The 23,599-nt window shown below is 40.8% G+C and overlaps 1 protein-coding gene across 4 annotated transcripts in view; it reads left to right on the forward strand.

Moving 5' to 3' along the window:
• Positions 1 to 23,599, forward strand: part of UNKL (unk like zinc finger) — a 142,027-nt gene that overhangs the window by 91,745 nt on the left and 26,683 nt on the right. For all 4 annotated transcript variants that reach the window (XM_054041504.1, XM_054041508.1, XM_054041505.1 and 1 more), the window contains one exon: positions 7,710 to 7,887. In XM_054041504.1, coding sequence (XP_053897479.1) covers positions 7,710 to 7,887 — 178 coding nt within the window. The remainder of the gene's footprint in view (positions 1 to 7,709; positions 7,888 to 23,599) is intronic.

A 23,599-nucleotide genomic window follows, 5' to 3' on the forward strand; every position in this document is an offset into this window, starting at 1 on the left:
ATAAGAAGCAGGCAGCAGTATCTTCCGTAAATGTAAATTAACTTGTTTGTCTTAGTGATTGACTGAGCAAGAAGTAGGACTGAGTGGACTTGTAGTCTCTAAAGTTTTGCATTGTTTTGTTTTTGAGTGCAGTTATGTAACAAAAAAAAATCTATATTTGTAAATTACACTTTCATGATAAAGAGATTCACCTCATACAAGTACTGAAGTGCAATTAAAAAATACTATTTCTTTTGTTTATCATTTTTACAGTGCAAATATTTGTAATCAAAAATATAATGTGGGCACTGTAAACTTTGTATTCTGTGTTCTAATAGAAATCAATATATTTGAATAGAAAAACATCAAAAAATATGTAATAAATTTCAACTGTTATTCTATTGTTTAATAGTGCAATTAACAATTAATTGTTTTAATCGCAATTTATTTTTTGAGTTAATGGCGTGAATTAACTGCGATTAATCGACAGCCCTAAAAATAGTAAATTTCATGATTTCAGCTATTTAAATCTGAAATTTCACAGTATTGTAATTGTAGGGGTTCTGACCCAAAAAGGAGTTGGGGAGGCACAATGTTATTGGGGGGGGGGTTGCAGTACTGCTACCCTTACTTCTGCGCTGCTGCTGGCGTCGGCACTACCTTCAGAGCTGGGCAGCATAGAAGTAAGGATGGCAAGTTATGGTATTGCCACCCATACTTCTGCGCTGCTGCCTGCAGAGCTGAGCCCCCTCAGTTAGCAGCCACCACTCCGGCTGCTCAGCTCTGAAGTCAGCAGCGCAGAAGTAAGGGTGGCATGGTATGATATTGCCACCCTTACTTCTGCACTGCTGGCTGGGCACTGCCTTCAGAGCTGGGTGCCCGGCCAACAGTCGCTGCTCTCCAGCTGCCAAACTCTTAAGGCAGCGCAGCAGTAAGAGAAGTAAGGGTGGTAATACCACAACCCCCTAAAATAACCTTATGACCCCCCTGCAACTCCCTTTAGGGAAGGACCCCCAATTTGAGAAATGCTGGTCTCCCCCGTGAAATCTGTATAGTATAGGGTTAAAAGCACATAAAAGACCAGATTTCATGGTCTGTGATGCGTTTTCAATGGCCCTGAATTTGGTTAGGCCCTAACAATAATTAATAAATACTTAACATTTATGAAGCTATTTAATCTTCAAAGCCTAGGAAAAACAGAAGCATAACTGGTTTGTTTATACAGGATTTTGCATATTTAAAAAAAAGAAGAACAGGAGTACTTGTGGCACCTTAGAGACTAACAAATTTATTAGAGCATAAGCTTTCATGGGTAAAAAACCCACTTCTTCAGATGCATGGAGTGAAAATTACAGATGCAGGCATTATTATACTGACCCATGAAGAGAAAGGAGTTATCTCACAAGTGGAGAACCAGTGTTGACAGGGCCAGTTCAGTCAGGGTGGATACAGACTAACTCAGCTATCCCCTGATACTAGACACAGAAAGGTGATTGAATTGTCGTTTGTCATCTCTATGTAATCTTTTAACAATGTTTAAAGAGTGTTAATTCTGAGTGGATTAAATCCATTCTAATAATAAGTTAACATGCCTTGAATTTGATTTATTGTAAACCTAAAAAGTAACTTAAACATTCCATCTGAGACTGAAATAAAGGATGGTTTAGTGTGGTAGCATTTCACATGCCATACATACACTGCACGTCAAGGCTGGAGAAGCATAAATCAAAAGCAGTATTCTTGTACTACTAGAATTATCTGGCAGAGACAGCAACACAGAAATGTCAGTGCCCTCCCCCTGGGAGGGAGAACTGTAAACCAAAGGGGAGAGAACAGGAGTACTTGTGGCACCTTAGAGACTAACAAATTTATTAGAGCATAAGCTTTCGTGGACTACAGCCCACTTCTTCGGATGCATATAGAATGGAACATATAATGAGGAGATATATATACACACATACAGAGAGCATAAACAGGTGGGAGTTGTCTTACCAACTCTGAGAGGCCAATTAATTAAGAAAAAAAAAAAAACCTTTTGAAGTGATAATCAAGCTAGCCGAGTACAGACAGTGTGATAAGAAGTGTGAGAGTACTTACAAGGGGAGATAGAGTCAACGTTTGTAATGGCTCAGCCATTCCCAGTCCTTATTCAAACCGGAGTTGATTGTGTCTAGTTTGCATATCAATTCTAGCTCTGCAGTCTCTCTTTGGAGTCTGTTTTTGAAGTTTTTCTGTTGTAATATAGCCACCCGCAGGTCTGTCACTGAATGACCAGACAGGTTAAAGTGTTCTCCCACTGGTTTTTGAGTATTTTGATTCCTGATGTCAGATTTGTGTCCATTAATTCTTTTGCGTAGAGACTGTCCGGTTTGGCCAATGTACATGGCAGAGGGGCATTGCTGGCACATGATGGCATATATCACATTGGTAGATGTGCAGGTGAACGAGCCCCTGATGGTATGGCTGATGTGATTAGGTCCTATGATGATGTCACTTGAATAGATATGTGGACAGAGTTGGCATCGGGGTTTGTTACAAGGATAGGTTCCTGGGTTAGTGGTTTTGTTCAGTGATGTGTGGTTGCTGGTGAGTATTTGCTTTAGGTTGGGGGGTTGTCTGTAAGCGAGGACAGGTCTGTCTCCCAAGATCTGTGAGAGTAAAGGATCATCTTTCAGGATAGGTTGTAGATCTCTGATGATGCGCTGGAGAGGTTTTAGTTGGGGGCTGAAGGTGACAGCTAGTGGTGTTCTGTTATTTTCTTTGTTGGGCCTGTCTTGTAGGAGGTGACTTCTGGGTACTCGTCTGGCTCTGTCAATCTGTTTTTTCACTTCAGCAGGTGGGTATTGTAGTTTTAAGAATGCTTGATAGAGATCTTGTAGGTGCTTGTCTCTATCCGAGGGATTGGAGCAAATGCGGTTATATCTTAGAGCTTGGCTGTAGACAATGGATCGTGTGGTGTGTCCTGGATGGAAGCTGGAGGCATGTAGGTAAGTGTAGCGGTCAGTAGGTTTCCGGTATAGGGTGGTATTGATGTGACCATCGCTTATTAGCACAGTAGTGTCCAGGAAATGGACCGCTTGTGTGGATTGATCTAGGCTGAGGTTGATGGTGGGATGGAAATTATTGAAATCATGGTGAAATTCCTCAAGGGCTTCTTTTCTGCATTCTGCATGGACTCCTCCGGACGGTCGAAACAACAGACTGGATTTCTACATAGATTGCTTCCGTCGACGTGCAAAGGCTGAAATTGTGGAAAAGCAACATCACTTGCCACATAACCTCAGCCATGCTGAACACAACGCCATCTACAGCCTCAGAAACAACCCTGACATCATAATCAAAAAGGCTGACAAAGGAGGTGCTGTCGTCATCATGAATAAATTGGAATATGACCAGGAGGCTGCTAGACAGCTCTCTAACACCACATTCTACAGGCCATTATCCTCTGATCCCACTGAGGATTACCTAAAGAAACTACACCATCTGCTAAAAAAACTCCCTGACAAAGCACAGGAACAAATCCGTACAGACACATGCCTAGAACCCCGACCAGGGGTATTCTATTTGCTACCCAAGATCCATAAACCTGGATATCCTGGACGCCCCATCATCTCAGGCATTGGCACCCTAACATCAGGCTTGTCTGGTTATGTAGACTCTGTCCTAAGACCCTACGCTACCAGCACTCCCAGCTATCTTCGAGACACCACTGACTTCCTGAGGAAACTACAATCCATCGGTGATCTTCCAGAAAACACCATCCTGGCCACTATGGACGTAGAAGCCCTCTACACCAATATTCCACACAAAGATGGACTACAAGCTATCAGGAACAGTATCCCTGATAATGTCACAGCTAACCTGGTGGCTGAACTTTGTGATTTTGTCCTCACCCACAACTATTTCACATTTGGGGACAATATATACCTTCAAGTCAGCGGCACTGCTATGGGTACCCGCATGGCCCCACAATATGCCAACATTTTTATGGCTGACTTAGAACAACGCTTCCTTAGCTCTCGTCCCCTAACGCCCCTACTCTACTTGCGCTACATTGATGACATCTTCATCATCTGGACCCATGGAAAAGAAGCCCTTGAGGAATTTCACCATGATTTCAATAATTTCCATCCCACCATCAACCTCAGCCTAGATCAATCCACACAAGCGGTCCATTTCCTGGACACTACTGTGCTAATAAGCGATGGTCACATCAATACCCCCCACCTCCGAAATGCCGCTAGAGTGGACTGCCGCCAGATTAGCCTAATGTGCGGGGCCCCCCGGGGAATTGGGGGAATCGGCCTAAAGCCAGCCCTGCCTGCTGTTACTGTCTGATTGGCTTTCTCTCTCTGCTTCAGCTTGTGCTGTTTCACGCTCACTCTCTCACATAGATACCAAAACAGTTTCACCAATCAAAGTGCTAGCCCCTGCATTTGAAATCCCTTGGGCTTCTACTCAGATTTAGCTTCTACTCAGTTTTGCCATGTGCCTGTGTTTTGGGTGCTACTGCTACTGTTTCAGCCACCTGATTACAATGGCTTCTTTACATTTATCCTGATTGTAATGCAGTAGCCATGTCTGACCCATAACAACAAGGTTTAACTCAATCCATAAGAATAAGAATTGAAGTGCTAGTGACTGTTATAGTACAGGTTGCTTGATTATTCTTATTATAAACCCTATTTTCATTTCTGAAACTTTCTCTTTCTGGCTGAAATCTTCTAGGTCTCATCTCTCCCTAAAGATGATTTTTAAAAGTTGGAGCTGAAACAACTATATCATATTTAGGTCCACTAGTGAGAAACATTTTCCCACTTAAAAATAAGTGATTACACTTTTTTTAACCATGCGAGCACCAAAACAGTTGGGGCTAGGAAGTGCAGAGAAATAGCCCTCTTTAGAAATGCTTGGTTTCATTGGGCAGAGATGTGCATCACTGAAAATGTTACTTTGTACATGTGTAATATTGGGGGTATAGGGTTTTTTAATACTTTTAACCAGTGTTCTAAGGGAAGGAAGACTGCACTGCACATGCATACTTGGCTAGCATAGCTAACAGTGTGCTGAGAATAGTTGTCTCAAATACTGGGCTGCTGTTAAGGTGCAAACTAAGGCCCTGATCCAGCAAACAATTACACATGTGATAACTTTATGCACGTGACATGTCCTGATAACTTCACACATAAGTTGTCCCATGTAAATCAAACACTTGTGTACATGTTTGCAGGATTAGGTAATAAATGTAGTTCTACCTCATTCTATCTACAACTACATACCAAAAACTACATTAACATACTTTTAATGTTGCAAATCAAACAGTCAGAATGTAGGAAATGCTACAATTAAGGTGGCCTGTGTATTCTTAATTCTGCCCCCTTGTGCATTATGATTATGGATATGATTTTGTCACGGTAAAATTAGGCAAACTTCACGGAGCAGTCATGGTAAAAATATACAAAATCAGGGTATGGTCACGGTTGGGGCTGAAGCCAGAGCCGAAGAAGTCACAGAGATCTGTTAAAGTCATGGAATCTGTGACCTCCATGACCAAACCATATGCTTAGTTATGACACAGTTTTGAAGAATATGATTACATACTATTTTTTCCTCATTCACTGCACAGGATGAATGGTGCTCACATCATAAGATACTCAATATTTTGTTTTATTCTCAATCTTCACCATGTGGCTCCATGCTGTATTTACTGCACACCATTCAAACTATGCTCTGAATATGGAATTATTAATTTCGTCATGAACTTTTCTGTGGCACTCCTGATGGTAGAATCTTCACGCTTCACTAACATTAATGAATTTATCTTCACAACATCCCTATGAGGTAAGGTGGTATTATTATTTCCATTTACAGATGGGGAAATGAGGCACAGAGACATTAATTTCAGAATAGTACGCAATTTTTGGGTGCCCAATTTGAGATGCCTATGCCCTGATTTTTCAGAGAACTTAATATTTTATAGCACTTTATAGGTTCAAAATATAACTCCCATTGACTTCAGTTGCAGCTGAGAGTGATGAGACCTAAGATCTGATTTACAAAAGTACTAAAGTTAGGCACCTAGAAAATGGGGACTACCTAATTGGTGACCACTTGTGAAGTAAGTGTTAGATTTAAATGTCTTTCCCAGCATCATATAGGAATTCTGTGGCAAAGGAATAGGATTCTATCCATGCCTCAGGGTGACATTCAACTGCATTAACCGCTAGACCATCCTTTCTCTTGCTGCAGTCCCCTGTCTCATTCATTACCTGGCTACTTTTCATAGATTTCTGTTTCACTCAAACACTGGGATACTTGGGAAGCAAAGTTGTAGATCTGGGAGTATTGGCATATTGATGACACAGCATACTCTATAGTATTTCACAAACAGAAGTTGGTCCAATAAAAGATATTACCTCAGCCACCTCGTCTCTCTAATATCCTGGAACCAACATGGCTACAGCTACATTGCATACAACAGTCTTTCCAAGCATTCTATCATAGGTTGAATGAAAGAGGTGATTGAACTGAGAATTTAAGAGACTTCACAGTTGAGAGCTAGACATCACATTCAGTAGTGCACTAGAAATGCAGACTTATATTGAACTTTCAAGAAGGAGATAAAACTCCCACCATAACCCTTTGAGATGCACGCAAAAGAAATTGATGAAGTCAGTATCATACACTATCCACTTGTGCAAGATCTTGAGACAAGTCAACAGTTCCCCTTTATGGACAGGATCAGAAAACTACAAAAATATCTACTAGTATCAACATGCGTATTTGGCCTTTGTCCATTGCCATATAGAAATTGTTTATCAGTTCTACAACCAGTCTCGTTTCCATAGTATGTCCAGGTCTGAAATCTGATTGGAAACCACCAAAGATATTGGTACAAATCAGTTTACCACTTCAGCAGAGAACTAATGTATTAATGCAGATTCAGTGCTCCTGAGTCATAGGCACCAATGAAATAAGTTACTGTTCCATACACTGTTATTGAAACTTGATGATATTATTTTGTTAATTTTTTAAATTAAAAGACAAAAAAAAGTTGGGTTCTGCACAAACTCACTCCAAACTTTTTGAAACTTAATTTTCCTGTTCAGAATGTTAACTGGTGACATTTAATAAATTTGTAGGGAAAAAACTATCTTGAATCAAAGACCTAACCTCTTTCCTTGGGTCAACAGGGCTCAGCTAGAGGTAAGCAGCACAGGGGTACAAGCGCCATATGTACAGTCATATTTTGACACTATGCTAGCTAACTTGGACACTAGCTTCAGTAAGATATAGGTGTATGAGTCGGTATGTTTATGTCTAGGAAATGGATTAAATGACCTAATGCCTCTAGGTCTTTTACGCCTCAAATTTCTATGATCATTTTTATATGGGAATACAGAATTGACCTCAGTCACCTCTTGCATGGATTTTTTTTCTTTTGGAATTGTTCCTCAGGCTCCAACTGTCCTAGCCTGTTGTATAACTGCCTTTGTGACATATATTTTCTGGGAGCAATTTCCAGACTGTTGGAATGTGCTAGCTGTGTCAAGCACATTTGCTGCCAAATACTCAGGAACATGATCCTAAATTCATTAATTCCATAGATTCTCTGTTGTGCAAATTTAAATAACCTATGTAATGTCTCCCAAATCTTTGTTTTTAAGATTATTTTAATAATTTTGTTTACAAATGCATTTTGCTTATTTTATTTATATATTTTTAAACAGAACCATCTCAGTGTTTTTTCAGTGGTTAATCCACTTGCTTCAAGTATAACTTCCAGTATAACTTCTAGTCTGGCTTCCAGTATTGGATCAGATAATTCATCCCCAACAGCTCTCTCAGTTATCAGTGCCAAAGCTCTCCCATTCTACCCTGGCAGTAATACAGTTGAATCAGTTATAGGTAAGTCTGAGCATTTCCTCTTTTATTGCACGTTTTGTATTTTTTTCAAGATTATTCTATTTTAATATACGTTCAGAAAATGCATACTGAAAAGGGTGGTTACATTTTTACATATTTGGTTTATTATCTGCAATTAAAATTAATACTTGGAATTGATTTTAATGTTTTTCCAAATCAGCAGCTTTTGTAAATTCTCAGATGGAAATTTAGGAATTATCAACCTGGAACAGATCAGTGGACCATTTAATCTGGTATTCTGTTTCTGATAGTGGCCAATATTTAAGAAGTTATAAAACTTTGATAATGTATCTAATTGTGCTCTTATAGGAGAGGGGTTATTCTCCTGATTCCTGCTGGTGATCAGTTCATGCTATCGAACTTGAGGACGGATATTATTTTACTATTTTATTCCAGCAAGTGTAATTGCCGATTATGTTCTATTAATAGAAATGTGAATTCTTTCTTTGAGTGATTGTCCCTATATATTCCATTCTTAATGCTCATGAGATTGGAATCTTTTGGCCAGCAGCGTCCATCGGGGCTGTGCATGTGCCCTGAATGTCCATGTGCCCTGTACTGAGGGCATAAATCCTAGAGCATGCCCAACTGTCCCTCAGATCCCCCTTCACCACCCGTAGCTGGCAATGTCTGTGTCATGATGCACTCACAAGAACTTGCATGCATCTGAAAAAATGGTTTTTTTTTACCCACAAAATCTTATGCCCAAATAAATCTGTTAGTCTTTAAGGTGCCACCAGACTCCACGTTGTTTTCACAAGAACTATTTTTTTACATAATTGTAAACAATTAGTATTACTAATATTTACTATAGTTAGTGTAGTTTTTGCCTGTTGGCATATGGGCTTGTTGTTTTTGTTTTTATTTTCAGATTTTTGAGGGAAAGTATTTTTTCCTGGTACCAGTTATAATGTGTTTTCATGTCCCTGTGGCCCGCGCCGCTTCCCACAGCTCCCATTGGCCATGAATGGTGAACCGCAGCCACTGGGAGCTGTGGGTGGCCGTGCAAATGTAAACAAACTGTCTGGCGACCAGCCAGCGGATTACCCTGATGGGCCACGTGCAGGCTGCAGGTAGCCCTACTGTCCTAGAAAGTTTAATGAGAGCCCCATTTGAGCCGTTGGCAACTTGCTCTTTGCTATATTTATCCATGAAGATAATATTTAAGTAGCAATTATCGGCCAAAAGAATTGGGGAAATACAGGAACTTATGGCAGGCATTCTTCATAAAATATTCCATAAGGATAAGGCCCCATCCCAAGTTCTTGCATAAAATAGTCGCTGATTTTCATTTGAACTAAATTAATTTGCCAGATTTCCGCTCCCCCTCCCCCCAAACACATTTTAATCAGGGGGAGGTTAGTTTACATATGTTAGATGTCTTTAGAGCACTTTTGTACTATTTACATAGGACTAAATCGTTTAGAGTCTCCCCAAGAAATTTTTATGGCATTTCTTGATGGGGCTCATTATTTCAACCCTCAGGCTTTTGATAGTTTCATTAGTCTATTATAAGCTAGCCAATTCAGATTCCACCAGCTCATTCCAATAGGGCTCAGGCATCATCTGTGGCTTCCTTGGGAAGCATACCCATCTCAGAAATACACAGGGCAGCAACTTGGGGTTCAGTCCATATCTTTACAAAACATGTTCCCTCATTGAAGCATCAAGATATGATGCTGCTTTTGGCAGAGCTGTGCTACAGTCTTTGTTTAGGTGAACTCCAAACACCCACCTCCTCCTCATTAGGTCAGTGCTTGAGAGTCACCAAGAGTGGAGTATGTATGGAAAATCACTTGAAGAATAGGAAATGGTTACTTACTTTACAGTAACTGTGGTTGTTTGAGATGCTCCTTCCTTCCCTGCTACTATGGAGTCCCTTAACATCTGGATTCTGTATTGACAACATAGCTAATGGGTGGTTGGGCCCATTCTACCCTTTGTGCCTTTGGTATAAGGCATGAGGACACTAGGGGCACATGCATGGCCCCAATAGGCATGGCTAGCCAAAAGAGTCTGGTCTCGAGATCATGGGGTCCATGCATATCAAGAGTGGAATATATGTATGGACAGCACATCTTGAAGAACCATCGTTATTTTAAGATAAGTGACTTTCTTCCTTTTTAGAACCTTCCTAAGCTGTTAGCCTCACTAATACATAAGTGAATTTTACAGCATAATTATACATTAGGTAAAAATTATCTTTTTAATTTTTAAGTTTGTTGGCCCCTCTTTTGTAGCCCAAAGTGTTTAACAGCTATCTGTTCTCTTTATTAGTTAATTTGCTGTACTTTGATAACTGTTCCACTGGGCAGTTAGCTTGCTTAAAATGTTGAAAGGGCATATTCTTTGAGTATACAACATAACTACAATGTTAACTTTAACACACTCAAGATTAAATTTTGCTGTATGCTACAGAAGATGGGTATTTTTCTGTACAAGAGTTCTCCATGATGGCTCATTCTCTCTTGCTCACATTGGTATAACTAATGTGAAATCCCTCATAATGCCCCTCTCTTCCAGCACACAAATCTTCCTGCCCAATTCCACTGAGTCCAATGAGTTTTGCAGCTAGAAGGGATAAAGATGTTTACCCTCTCAACTGAAAAATGCACCTGCACGCCCCTGACAAGAACCCAGTGCTTACATCTCAGCTTTTAGAACCCATCCAATTCCTCCTGAGTGTTTCTTAGCTGCTAGTTAGGGCTGTGAAAGTTATATTCCTGGTATAATTTGCTTTGTTGTTTTAGTTAGCTAATAAATGTGAAAAGCCAGGTGTGTTCTAAATAAAATTGGATTGCATCTTCTTAAATTTCTGTATTAGAAATTCAGTTAGATGGGTCAATTCTTACAATTAAAGCTCACATTTGAAGTTTCCTGTTATGTACATTATGTTTACATTCTTATCTATGAATGACTGTAGGAAAGTTGGGATAAAGACCCGCTAATTATTGTCATTCACAAAATTTTTATTCTTAAATCTGTCAGGAGCTCAGACAAATTTGGGAATAAAACTTGTGAAAAAAACAAAATTTACAGGTGTTCAGCAATGCATTGTGCTACGATACATGCTGCTGTTTTGGGACCCAATTCAACTCCTATTAAAGTCAATGGAAAGACTCTCTCTGACTTTAGAGCAGTGGTCCCCAAACTGTGGGACATGAACCCTAGTGGGACATGGAGGAACGTTTTGGTGGTGCACAGTGGGCCAGCCCCCATGGTGGGAGGGGGAGTGAGTGCCATGCTTCCAGCCCTGCTCCATCCCCAGACCAGCTCAGTCTCCAACTCTGTTCAGCCCCCAGTCCTGCTCCACCCCCAGCTCCACTCTGTCCCCAGACCAGCTCTGCTCTCATTCCCTCTCCATCCCCAGACGAGCTCCGCCTCTAGCTCCAGCTCCTCCCCCATCCCCAGTTCCGCCCTCAGCTCTGCCTTCAGACCAAGCTCCACTGCTGAGGAAGCCTTGGCTGTGCAGTAATGGAAGGTGGGGAGGCGCGGACAGATTCCATTAATGGTAAGGGGGGGACATAACTAGAAATGTTTGTGCACCACTGCTTTAAAGAGTGAGTTAGAACTAACCCTTTGTGGTATGTGACGTTTCAAGCCTAGAGCCTTTTATCTGCGTTCTCAAATGAAACTATCTACATCCCATTCAAACAGGTCTCTCGCTTTTTTTTTTTGTCCTTTACATGATAGATAAGATCTATCTGGATTGACAGAGGAGGATATATATTGCTTTAGAATTTGCTTTGTGTATGCCATTTTATACTGTGATTTTTACAAGAATTTTATTAAGTTATCTAGTTTTATGATTTATACTGCATTATGGGTGTGCATGGTGCTTTACCATATTTAAGTACAATTAAGGCTGTGCTGAAAGCTGATTGATGCGTGAGAACGATTCTGAGGAAAATCCAATCAGCAGAAATTACACAGAAGAAACAATTCAATTGAAATCTTTAGAATCTGTCATTATTATGATTATTTGTGGTGTGTGTGTAAATAAAATGAAGCGCTGCCTGAGCTCAAGTTTATAATCTATGAGCATAGATGCTCTCATTCCCTCCTTTTTATTCTCCCACCATCTTTATTCCAGCTATACCTTCAGTTCTTCTTCCCTTCTCATTCACCCAATACCTCACATTCACTCTCACCTTCTTTCCAACACCCTCTCCCCATCCCATATCCTCTTCCTCACTTTCACTCAATAATTGACCCAGGTATCTTTCTTTTTCAAATCACTGTCTTTCCACTTCCTTGGAAGGTGAGGTTATTTGCTCCCTCTACAAGGCAAGGAGGCATTTGTATTGTATTAAAGAGGCTTCCTTGCGTGACAGACACTGGGCAGTGTGTAGTACCCATCAGCAATGTACGTGGTTATGTATCTACGTGGTTTGGGGGAACCTTGATTACTACTAATTTTAATTATGTATTGTATAAGTGTCCACTTTGTGTTATAGAGCACAGTGGACAGGGTACATGTCATAACAAAGCATGGGGATGGGGGGGTAGATGGGGTCCCTCTTTCATCATGTCATGATAAAATTCAACTAGGGCTGTCGATTAATTGCAGTGAACTCAATACGATTAACTCAAAAAAATTGTGATTAAAAAATTAATTGCAATTAATCATACTGTTCAACAATAGAATACCAATTGAAATGTATTAAATATTTTTGGATGTTTTTCTACATTTTCAAATACATTGATTTCTATTACAACACAGAATACAAAGTATACAGTGCTCACTTTATATTATTATTTTTATTACAAATATTTGCACTGTAAAAATGATAAAAGAAATAGTATTTTTCAATTCACCTCATACAAGTACTGTAGTACAATCTCTTTATTGTGAAAGTGTAACTTACAAATGTAGATTTCTTTATTGTTACATAACTGCACTCAAAAACACAATGTAAAACTTTAGAGACTACAAATCAACTCGGTCCTACTTCTTGTTCAGCCAATTGCTAAGACAAACAAGTTTGTTTACATTTATGGGAGATACTGCTGTCTGCTTCTTTTTTATAATGTGAGAAAGTAAGAACAGGCGTTCGCGTGACACTTGTGTAGCCAGCATTGCAAGGTATTTATGTGCAAGATATGCTAAACATTCATATGCCCCCTCATGCTTTGGCCACCATTCCAGAGGACAAGTTTCCATGCAGATGATGCTTGTTAAAAAAATAATGAATTAACATTGACAAAACGCAAACACAGTACCAATGTGAGATTTCTAAAAATAGCTACAGCACTCAACCCAAGGTTTAAGAATCTGAAGTGCTGTCCAAAATCTGAGAGGGACGAGGTGTGGAGCATGCTTTCAGAAGTCTTAAAAGAGCAACACTCGGATGCGAAAACTATAGAATCCAAACCACCAAAAAAGAAAATCAACCTTCTGGTGGTGGCATCTGACTCAGATGATGAAAATGAACATGCGTCGGTCTGCACTATTTTGGATCGTTATCGTGCAGAACCCATCATCAGCATGGATGCATGTCCTCTGGAATGGTGACTGAAGCATGAAGGGACATGTGAATCTTTAGCGCAGGGGTCGGCAAACTTTCAGAAGTGGTGTGCTGAGTCTTCATTTATTCACTCTAATTTAAGGTTTCGCATGCCAGTAATACATTTTAACATTTTTAGAAGGTCTCTTTCTATAAGTCTATAATATATAACTAAACTATTGTTGTATGTAAAGTAAATAAGGTTTTTAAAATGTTTAAGAAACTTGATTTAAAATTAAATTAAAATGCAGAGCCCCCCAGACCGATGGCCAGGACTCAGGCAGTGTGAGTGCCACTGAAAATCAGCTTACGTGCCACGTTCGGCACACGTGCCATAGGTTGCCTACCCCTGCTTTAGCGCATCTGGCATGTAAATATCTTGCAACCCCAGCTACAACAGTGCCATGCGAATGCCTGTTCTCACTTTCAGGTGACATTGTAAACAAGAAGCAGGCAGCATTATCTCCTGCAAATTGTAACCAAACTTGTTTTGTCTGAGCGATTGGCTGAAATAGGACTGAGTGGACTTGTATGCTCTAAAGTTTTACATTGTTTTATTTTTGAATGAAGTTATTTTTTGTACATAATTCTACATTTGTAAGTTCAACTTTCATGATAAAGAGATTGCACTATAGTACAGTATGAGGTGAATTGAAAAAACTATTTCTTTTGTTTTTTACAGTGCAAATATTTGTAATAAAAAATAAATATAAAGTGAACACTGTACACTTCGTATTCTGTGTTGTAATTGAAATCAATATATTTGAAAATGTAGAAAACATCCAAAATATTTAAATAAATTGTATTCTATTATTGAAGCACTGGAATGGGTTACCTAGGGAAGTGGTGGAATCCCCTTCCTTAGAGGTTTTTAAGGTCAGGCTTGACCAAGCCCTGGCTGGGATGATTTAGTTGGGAATTGGTCCTGCTTTGAGCAGGGAGTTGGACTAGATGTCCTCCTGAGGTCCCTTCCAACCCTGATATTCTATGATTCTATATTCTATGATTGTTTAACAGCGCGATTAACCATGAGATTAATTTTTTTAATTGCTTGACAGCCCTAAATTCAACCAAATAAAGGAAATAGGACAATGTGTGCTTATAGCTCTGAACTTTCCACGAGCAGCAATGAGTGGGGAGCCAGGCTGAGAGCGCTGTTTACAACTTCAAACTGCTTCCACCTACTTGCCCCTAGGATTTCCACCGGGTTGTCTGTTATTGCCGCGGCCCAGACTTTTCACAAAGAATAGAAACAGCAATAAAGGTGGATAAGGACTGAGGGTAAGAGCCTTTTAGAACCTCCGACTTCACATTCACCCATAGATCTAGTTCTCCCATAGACCATCTGTTACTATGGGTCAGCTCCCAGTCTAGCTTCCAGAATCTATTGGTTTTGATTTTGAAGAGGAAAAAAGGAGGCCTATTAAAAATAGAAACATTGTTTTGACTGAAAGTGTTCTGCGTGGGAGTTAGGTGAGGACAGATCTAGTCCATTGTGGGTTGACTAGTAGAATCAAGAACTATGATAGCACAAAGGAGCATCAGGAATCTCCTGCCAACCACAGATGTGATGAAATGAAGGAGAGCAGAGATGGAGAGGTTTTTCTTAAAAGTATGTTTGTCATGTTCTGGGCTGCGTCACTGCTTGCCTTGCAACCCTGAGTGCCTTAAACTGTTCTGTTGCTGTGGTTTTCTTGTCAGGATGCTTCCAGCCAAGACACAAGCATGCAGTATCCTGAGTGTTTGTGTGCTATACAGCCCTGGTCCAGTGCTCTGGCCCCAGCAGCCTGCTTACAACACAGCAGCCCCATTCTGGAACTCACCACTCTTTGGTTTCTTCTTGCAGAGATGACCCCAACACACTCCCTGTCCCAAATTTTCCCAAAACTACACTGAAGCATCCAACCCTCTCCTGGAACATTCAGAGAAATAATAATGTTTGTTTGCTCCTTTAAAGAAACAAAAGAACATCACAGCTTATTAACTTACCTGAGGTAAATGCACCCTTCTTTTCAAGCACAGCACTGAGTTGGTTTATTGTAAAAATAAAACAAGTTTATTAACAAAAGAATATCGGTTAAGTAATACCAAGTAAAAGGAATAAAATGAGAAGGGATTACAAACAAAAGTAAAAATATGCTTTCTAATTGATAAGATCTAACTTAACAAGCTACAGTCTTTGTTCAAGATCCTTACCAATCTTCCATTCCCAGAGACTTTAGCCCCCTTTTTAGATGGACCCGTCGTTATCAGCTTGCGAGAGCTCTGGCCTCTTGTGTTCAAGATGGCTTCTCCTCTCTCCTTATATCTTCCCAAACTTAACTGTTTTGTCCGGATGACCTCATGCTGTTCTTCTCTTCCTGTGGGCTTCCCAGCCCCCTGCTGATTCATATGTAAATGAGGCTTCCATTGTTTTTGGTCATACCTTACTTAATTTAATTGGAGACAGGTAGATAGGTTTTCTCCCAGACAGGAGTTAAGGGAGCTATTTCTCCCTGTGTTTGGTCACAGATTTTAAAGCATAATATAATTAAGTATCCATATTTCCTCCTATAGTGTTAATATAGTACATACATTTCACAGTGATATTACTCTCCAATGTGTCTTTAGCTTTCATAAGACCTAATCGATACACTTTTATAATACAGTAATATTATATCAGACGGGTAGCCGTGTTAGTCTGGATCTGTAAAAAGCAACAGAGGGTCCTGTGGCACCTTTAAGACTAACAGATGTATTGGAACATAAGCTTTCGTGGGTGAATGCCCCCTTCGTCAGACGCATGGAAAATGGGCATTCACCCACGAAAGCTTATGCTCCAATACATCTGTTAGTCTTAAAGGTGCCACAGGACCCTCTGTTGCTTAATATTATATGCAATCAATTGATTCAATTACTTATCATTTGAAGTTCAGACCCCCTGTGATTATCGCCCAGATAAAGTTTTTCTCTCCTGTTGGGGGCATAGCTGCCATACTAATTTCTCCCCAGCTTGTTTACCTTTTATGTAAATGGACCGTCATTGTTTCTGCCTGAGACAAATGTATGTTCTTTTGTCTAGGGCAAACTGGGCTCATGCATTGCTTGCCAAACACATTTTAAGAACATAATGCTAACGTATTCATAATCCTTTGTACACACCCGGTGCATACAGCATTCAAGAATATTAATGTTCAGTGAGTTATTAATTTTCCAACTATACCCTTACATGCCATCTTTTATATACAGATTATAACAACAGTATTAGGTGCAGTGAGTATTTCAAGCTTGACAAGAGCTGTTGACACACAGTAGTGAACTACAGATGATATTATAGCATAAGGGACAAAGACTAAAACACAGAGTAGTATCCCAAAATGCAAGCAATATAAATCCCCATGAGTTTATTCAGTTAAGGCAGGGGTGGCCAACCTGTGGCTCCGGAGCCACATGTAGCTCTTCAGAAGTTAATATGCGGTTCCTTGTATAGGCACCGACTCCAGGGCTGGAGCTACAGGTGCCAACTTTCCAATGTGCCGGGGGGGTGCTCACTGCTCAACCCCTGGCTCTGCCACAGGCCCTGCCCCCACTCCACCCCTTCCCACCCCCTACCCTGAGCCTGCCGTGCCCTCCTCCTCTCTCCCCCCCCCCAAACCTCCTGCATGCCACGAAACAGCTGATCGGGAGGGATGGGGAGGTGCTGATTGGGTGGGCTACCGGTGGGCAGCGGGGGGGGGGGGGGGGAACTGATGTGGGGCTTTTATTTTACAGTATAGTATTGTTTTTATTTTGAATTACATTGGGGGGGGCACCATAATCTTTTCAGTGCTTAGGACCTCTAAAGATCTTAATCCGGCCCTGCCTACATCCATCCTTCAGGTAAGGGGATAAAACTTCACACGGCTGTTGCTGTTGTTTTTCTCGGCATGAAACCCAGTTGGTCAGGACTAAAGGTAAGGGGAACTCTGGCAGTCCCTTCTCTCACAGCTTCAAGCTCAGGGCCCCAACAAAATGCAGATGGGGAAAACAACTCTAACTTCTTCTTTGAGTAGTGCCCCTATGGGTGCTCCACTGTAGGTGTATCTGTGCCCCTACACTTCTAATCAGAGATTTTAGGTTGCAGTGTCTGTTCAGCCAGCATATGCGCTTACCCTCCCTCATAGTCTGCCTCAAGGCTATCTAGCAGTGTGCAGGCGAACTTTCCCTCAGTTCCTTCTGGCCTGCCTTTGGCTTTGGATGGGGTGAGCAGCTGTGCCTTCCTTATCTGCATCATTAGCGTAAGTAGTGGTTGTTTTTGTTTCCTTTGTTCTCCTTAATAGTTAGTGTTTCCTTTTTACCCTGCTGGGATAAAGAAAAAAAGAAAAGAAAAATAACTTTAGTTTACATTTCCTTCCCTCTCTGGGTGGATTCTTCCCCCTCCCCTCCTGGGGGGACGGAGACGTTTAGAAGACTTTCTAAGTTCTTTAAATTTAAAAAAGAAAAGAGGAAAGAATAACTTTCTTCTGCATTTCTCACTGCTAGAGGGTGACACACACCCTGGGAGGTTGGGGGGCATGCCAGGCTTCCCCAGCTTCAAGAGGTGCCTCTTCCGCAAGGAGTTGATTCCTGTAATGGACAGAAACTCTCACTATGTCCAGTGCCTGGGAGAGTCCCATATCTCTTAGAAGTGCTCTCTCTGCAACCAGCAAAAGCTGAGATCTTACAAGAATTGGGAGCTGAAGTTAAAACTCTTCCTTATGGAGAAGGCAGGTCAGCCTGCAGGGGACACCAGTGCAGACCCCAGATCATCTCTGGAGCCTTGAATTTCAAAGGGGGTAGGGTCATGGAAAAGACCAGCAGATTCCACCCATAAAGGGCTCCAAGCCCCCCAACAGTCATTGGCCAGCCAGAGGGGTTCCCTAGTGCAATTAGCCACCTCGGTACCGGCAGCTCTGAAGCGTAGTACCCATAACCATCAGGATGCCTCTGCTATGAGCTCTGCCACACTGCCTAGAGACACCAGTGCCTTGTCTGGAGTTTATCGGCGCCAACCTCGATGCAGCACAAGTGAGAGCATTTCTCTCGCTATACAGATTCACCACCTTTTGGAGTCTCAGAGACAGTCCAGGCCAACCCTCAAACATTAGCCAGGAACTGCCTGCAGCTGCCAGTTCATATGCCAGCATGCACCTTTGTCACCCCCTAATTCCTGCATATTCATGATGTGTCTTCAGATGTGGCTCACTTCTGTCTATTCCCCAAACAGGGACAGACTAACCAAAATGCTATCACAGCCTTCCACAGTAAGGCATTCCCTGAACTGGTGGAAAGACCCATCCAATGTCTGAGCAGGTGCTCCATTTGTGCAACTACTACCAATGCTGACTCTAATGACAGATGCTTCCCTAATAGGCTGGGGAGTTCATCTACATGGCCACAAGGTTCAAGGCAAGCGGTCTTCCACAGAAACAACCCTCCATATCAATCTCTTGGAGCTAAAGGCCATCAGGAATGCTGTGCACACTTTATGCCTTTCATGAAGAATACCCACCCAAAGGTTATGGCAGACAATATGACCTATATGTCTTACATAAGTTGCCAGGAGGGTCCCAGATCTTCCTCCCTCTGCATGGAAACATTCAAACTTTGGAATTGGTGCATCCGTCACAATGTGCTCATCTCAGCTGTCTATCTACCAGGGATACAGAATGTGACACCTGATAGCCTCAGTTGGAACTTTTTTCACAACCACAAATGGGAACTGAACTCAGAGGTGCTTTGAGACATATTCACCCATTGAGGAACCCCAGCTATGGATCTCTTCACTACTTACCGGAACAGGAAATGTCCTAGTTACTGCTCCAGGACTGGCCTGGGGAAACATTCACTGGAAGATGCTCTCATCCTGTCATGGGACAGGGTCCTTTTGTATGCCTTTCCTCCATTTCCTCTTCTGTCCAAGGTCCTGTTGAAAATTTGACGAGACAAAGTGCGAGTTATTCTGATTGCCCACTGCTGGCATACACAAGTCTGGTTCCCTTATCTGACACAGATGGCGCTATGTCCTCCGGTTCGTCTTTGGCTCATTCCCCACCTGCTCTCTCAAAGCAGTGGGCTAATCCTTCATCCCAACCTGCAGGTCCTCCAGGCTTGGCTCCTTCTTGGTTCCAAGATTTAGAAGTAGAATTGTCTGACAAGGTGAAAGACATGTTGCTGCACAGCTGAAAGTCAAGAGCTTGACGTACTTACCTACAAAAATGGAAACAATTCCAAGTTTGGTGTCATTCTAGCACACAGACCCAACCTTGTCTTCCCTCCCTCTAATTTTAGACTACATTTTAGACCTCAAGAAGTCAGAACTCTAACTCAGCTCCCTTAAGGTACGTCTTGCAGCCATAACGGCTTCCACCAGATAGCTACTTGGTGTTCACTCACCTGCTGATGCATGGATTCCTTAAGGGCACTGGAAATCTCTTCCCGCATGTGAGACCACCTGCTCCAACCTGGGATCTTAACCTTGTTCTCAGAGCTTTGACTAGACCTCCCTTTGAGCCCATGGCAACTTGCTCGCTCTTACACCTGTCCCTGAAGACAGCATTTCTAATTGCCATCACCTCAGCTAGGCGCATAGGAGAAATAGCAGCCCTAATGGCACACCCACCATACACTGTCTTTTTTTGAAGACAAAGTAACTCTGAGGCCACATCACAAGTTTCTCCCTAAAATTGCCTCTACTTTCCATATGAATCAACAGATTCATCTTTCTGTTTTTTTCCAAAAACCACACCGTGACAACAGGGAGGCGATTCTGCATATGCTAGATGTTAGAAAAGCACTAGCATTCTACAGGACTAAAGACTTCAGGAAGTCCCTTAAGCTGTGCCTTTCATTCACGGAAAGAGCCAAAGGCTCCGCGATATCAGCTCAAAGACTATCCAAATGAGTCTTGGATTGCATTAATCACTGTTACCAAGAGTGCAATCTGTTGCCTCTGTTTGGAATCCATACTCTCTCCACAAGGTCAATTTCTACCTCTCTCTCATTCCTTAAAGATGTCCCTATCTCCGAAATCTGCAGAGCAGCAACTTGGGCCTCTGCCTACACTTTCACAGAACATTATGTGATCACTAGATGTTTGGCCTCTGATACCATCTTCAGCTCCACAGTATTCTCCGTAGTAACAGACTCTACTCCGAAGCCCCAGCCCTCCCTGGGGGATACTACTGTGAAGTCACCTACAGTGGAGCACCCATAGGTACTGTACTTGAAGAAGAGGAAGTTACTCACCTTGTGCAATAACAATGGTTCTTTGAGATATGCGTCCCTATGTATGCTCCATAACCCACTCTCCTCCCCTCTATTTCAGAGTTCTGCATAAGGGGCTCTGCAGTAGAGGAGGAACTGAGGGGGTTCGCCCATGCAGTGCTAGATAGCCTCAAGGCAGACCACAAGGGAGGGAGAACACATGTGGGCTGAACAGACACTGCTACCTAAAATATTTGATTAGAGGTGCAGAGACGCAGATGCACTTACAGCGGAGCACGCATAGGGACACACATCTCGAAGAACCATCATTACTGCACAAGGTGAATAACTTCCTCTTTTAACTGCAGCTGACGTTCTCCCCCCCAGACCCTTTCTTTATTCCAAGTAACAGCTTGCTTTGTTATAGGGCCGAAGTGCTGTATCTGAACATTGGATTCTTACTTTTGCTCCCTGCTGGGGTTTTCATGTTGGGTGATGGAGAATTATTCAGATCCTGTCCAACCTAGTTCTCAATGGCAATGGGAATGGGGCAGATGCAGGGTGGGTAATTAATTTGCCAATCCAGTCAAGGGTGGGTGTTTGAGGTAACGTTAATAGGGTTCTGCAAAAAGAAGAACAGGAGTACTTGTGGCACCCTTAATAGGGTTCTGTTTCATCTTGCAGTTTAGAGTGGCGATGATTAAGTTTCCATGCCAAACACTTTTTCTGATGTTTGTGGGGATGAAGATTGATGTAAAAAAGAACAAAACAAATCTGAAATTTAAATGGTTTCACCAAATTTTTAACTTTTATAAGTGAAAAACTGTATCTCTATGTATAAGCTAACAGCTCAGAGTATTCAGAATTGTTTTGTTGTAAATTGGGTATTTTTGAAAACAAAGCATTCTTTATTGTTTTTAACTTTATGTTCCACTCATCCACAAAAGTATATAATCTTTATAGACATTATTCATTTGTTTTCTAAATGCATTACATTCTTTTCAGAGTAAATACACATTCATGAAGAACTGGCTATATGGCTGTTGTATAATGTGATAGAATAGGAACAGTGTATTGCATTCATTAGAGAGACGAGGTGGGTGAGGTAATACAAGAGAGAGACAAGCTGATTCTTCAACTCTGTCTCAGGTTGAAAGCTTGTCTCTCTCACCAACAGAAGTTGGTTCAATAAAAGACTCACCCACCTAGTCTCTAATATCCTGGCACCAACACAGCTACAGGCACGCTGCATATTGCATTCATTGGCAGATTCTGTGGTTTAGGGCATGTGATTAGGGAGTTGCTGTGATTAGCTGGTGCATCTGAACAATTCTGTTTAAATTGGTATGTACCAGAGACCAGGAGACTGCAGACAAGTGAGTCAGCACTTACAGAGAGGGTAAGTTAGGCATCTGATTTCTTTCCGTAGAGAAATCAATGAAGAATATTAAATGGAAGATGTTTTCACCGACTTTATAATAAGTGCATAGTTGTTTTTCTAAAAAACATATTTAATGAGCTCTGAGATACAACTGAAAATAAGTGATTTTAAGCTATTCTTAAATTGCAGATTGTTCAAGATTGCAAATCCTGGTCAGTCTTATTTCTGATTATTTTAAAATAAAAGTAATAGAAATATAATTTAACAGTTTTCATAACCAGTGTTTAAATTTGGCAATATTCAAGTAAATCATATTTTACTAAGAAAGATATTCTAGCTGAAATATTTTGGTTGGTTGGATATAATGTAATGTTATTAATATGACAGTAAAATACATGCCAGTGTAGTAAATCTGCTTTAATTTAATAATTAAAATATTAAAAAGATCAAAATTGAACAAAATATTTGAAAATGAAATATAGCATTTTAAATATTACTTTATTGGCATGAGAAGCTGGACAGATGTTGCAAAGCACAATGACAAATCTGGGCTTTTCATGATATACTGTATTTGATTATTTTTGATGTTCCAGTTGAATTTGGTATTGAGGTAAGCAGAATGTTGCTTCTCTTACTGTAAAATATTCTTATGGTGTGTGTGTGTTTTTGCATATATAAAAAAATGTACTGAAGTTTCAGCTGTTTCGGTTAACAGAATCAGTAGAATTGGGCTAACTGGGATCTCTTTTATGCATACATTGCTGTGTTTACAGTGACTTATTGCCTTCTCTCTCTCTAAAGCAAGGACTTAGCCTCTTGAATTACTGGCATGTGTGAATATAATTGCCGGAATTGTGATAGCTATGCCTTGTGTGTATATATATGAGTGCAGTGAAAATAATGTGCTCTATTTCTGTCACTGTCAAGACAACCCATTAGAAAACCCAGTTATTTAAATGATATGTAACTTTGCTGTACGAGTGTGCTTTATGCTGGTGTTTGCCACAAAGCTCTAACTTTGAGCGATCTTGGTTTTAAACTAAAAGTTGTGAATTATATAAATATAACATCTTCTCGCCTCTATCTCTGAAAGCTTGCAAGACTAGGGTGGTTTGGTTACTATTCTAATTTAACAAAAAAATTCAATCAAATATGGCTAATTAGGGTTTATTATCTTCCTCTAATTCCTTTTGGTATTTTGAGGGGAAAATATTAACCTAGCCAAGTGATTAAACTTTGAGGAATAGTTGCTGTGCATATTCAGTATTTGCTGTTTATGAACATTAATATCGGTAAAATCCACTCTAAGTAATTTACATGAAAGATGAGTACTGTAGCTTTGGATGACACTGCAGCACATCATGGTATTCTGCTTTATGGTTTTTAATAATGCACAGGTGCATGTATTATACTTTTTTATATACTGGGAAAAATGAAATATAGAATGCACTCTCTTTAACTTAGCCCCAGTCAGGAAAATCCACTTAATAGGAATGCTTCTGAGGGAACTAATCTCCAGTGTTGTTCATTGGGAAGAATTGCTGCTTTGTAGTAACAGTAATGTTGGTTAATTGAGAAATAAGATACAGCCCTTCCCACTGAA

Source organism: Malaclemys terrapin, chromosome 10 (assembly GCF_027887155.1).
Source record: "Malaclemys terrapin pileata isolate rMalTer1 chromosome 10, rMalTer1.hap1, whole genome shotgun sequence".
Classification (NCBI taxonomy): Eukaryota; Metazoa; Chordata; order Testudines; family Emydidae; genus Malaclemys; species Malaclemys terrapin.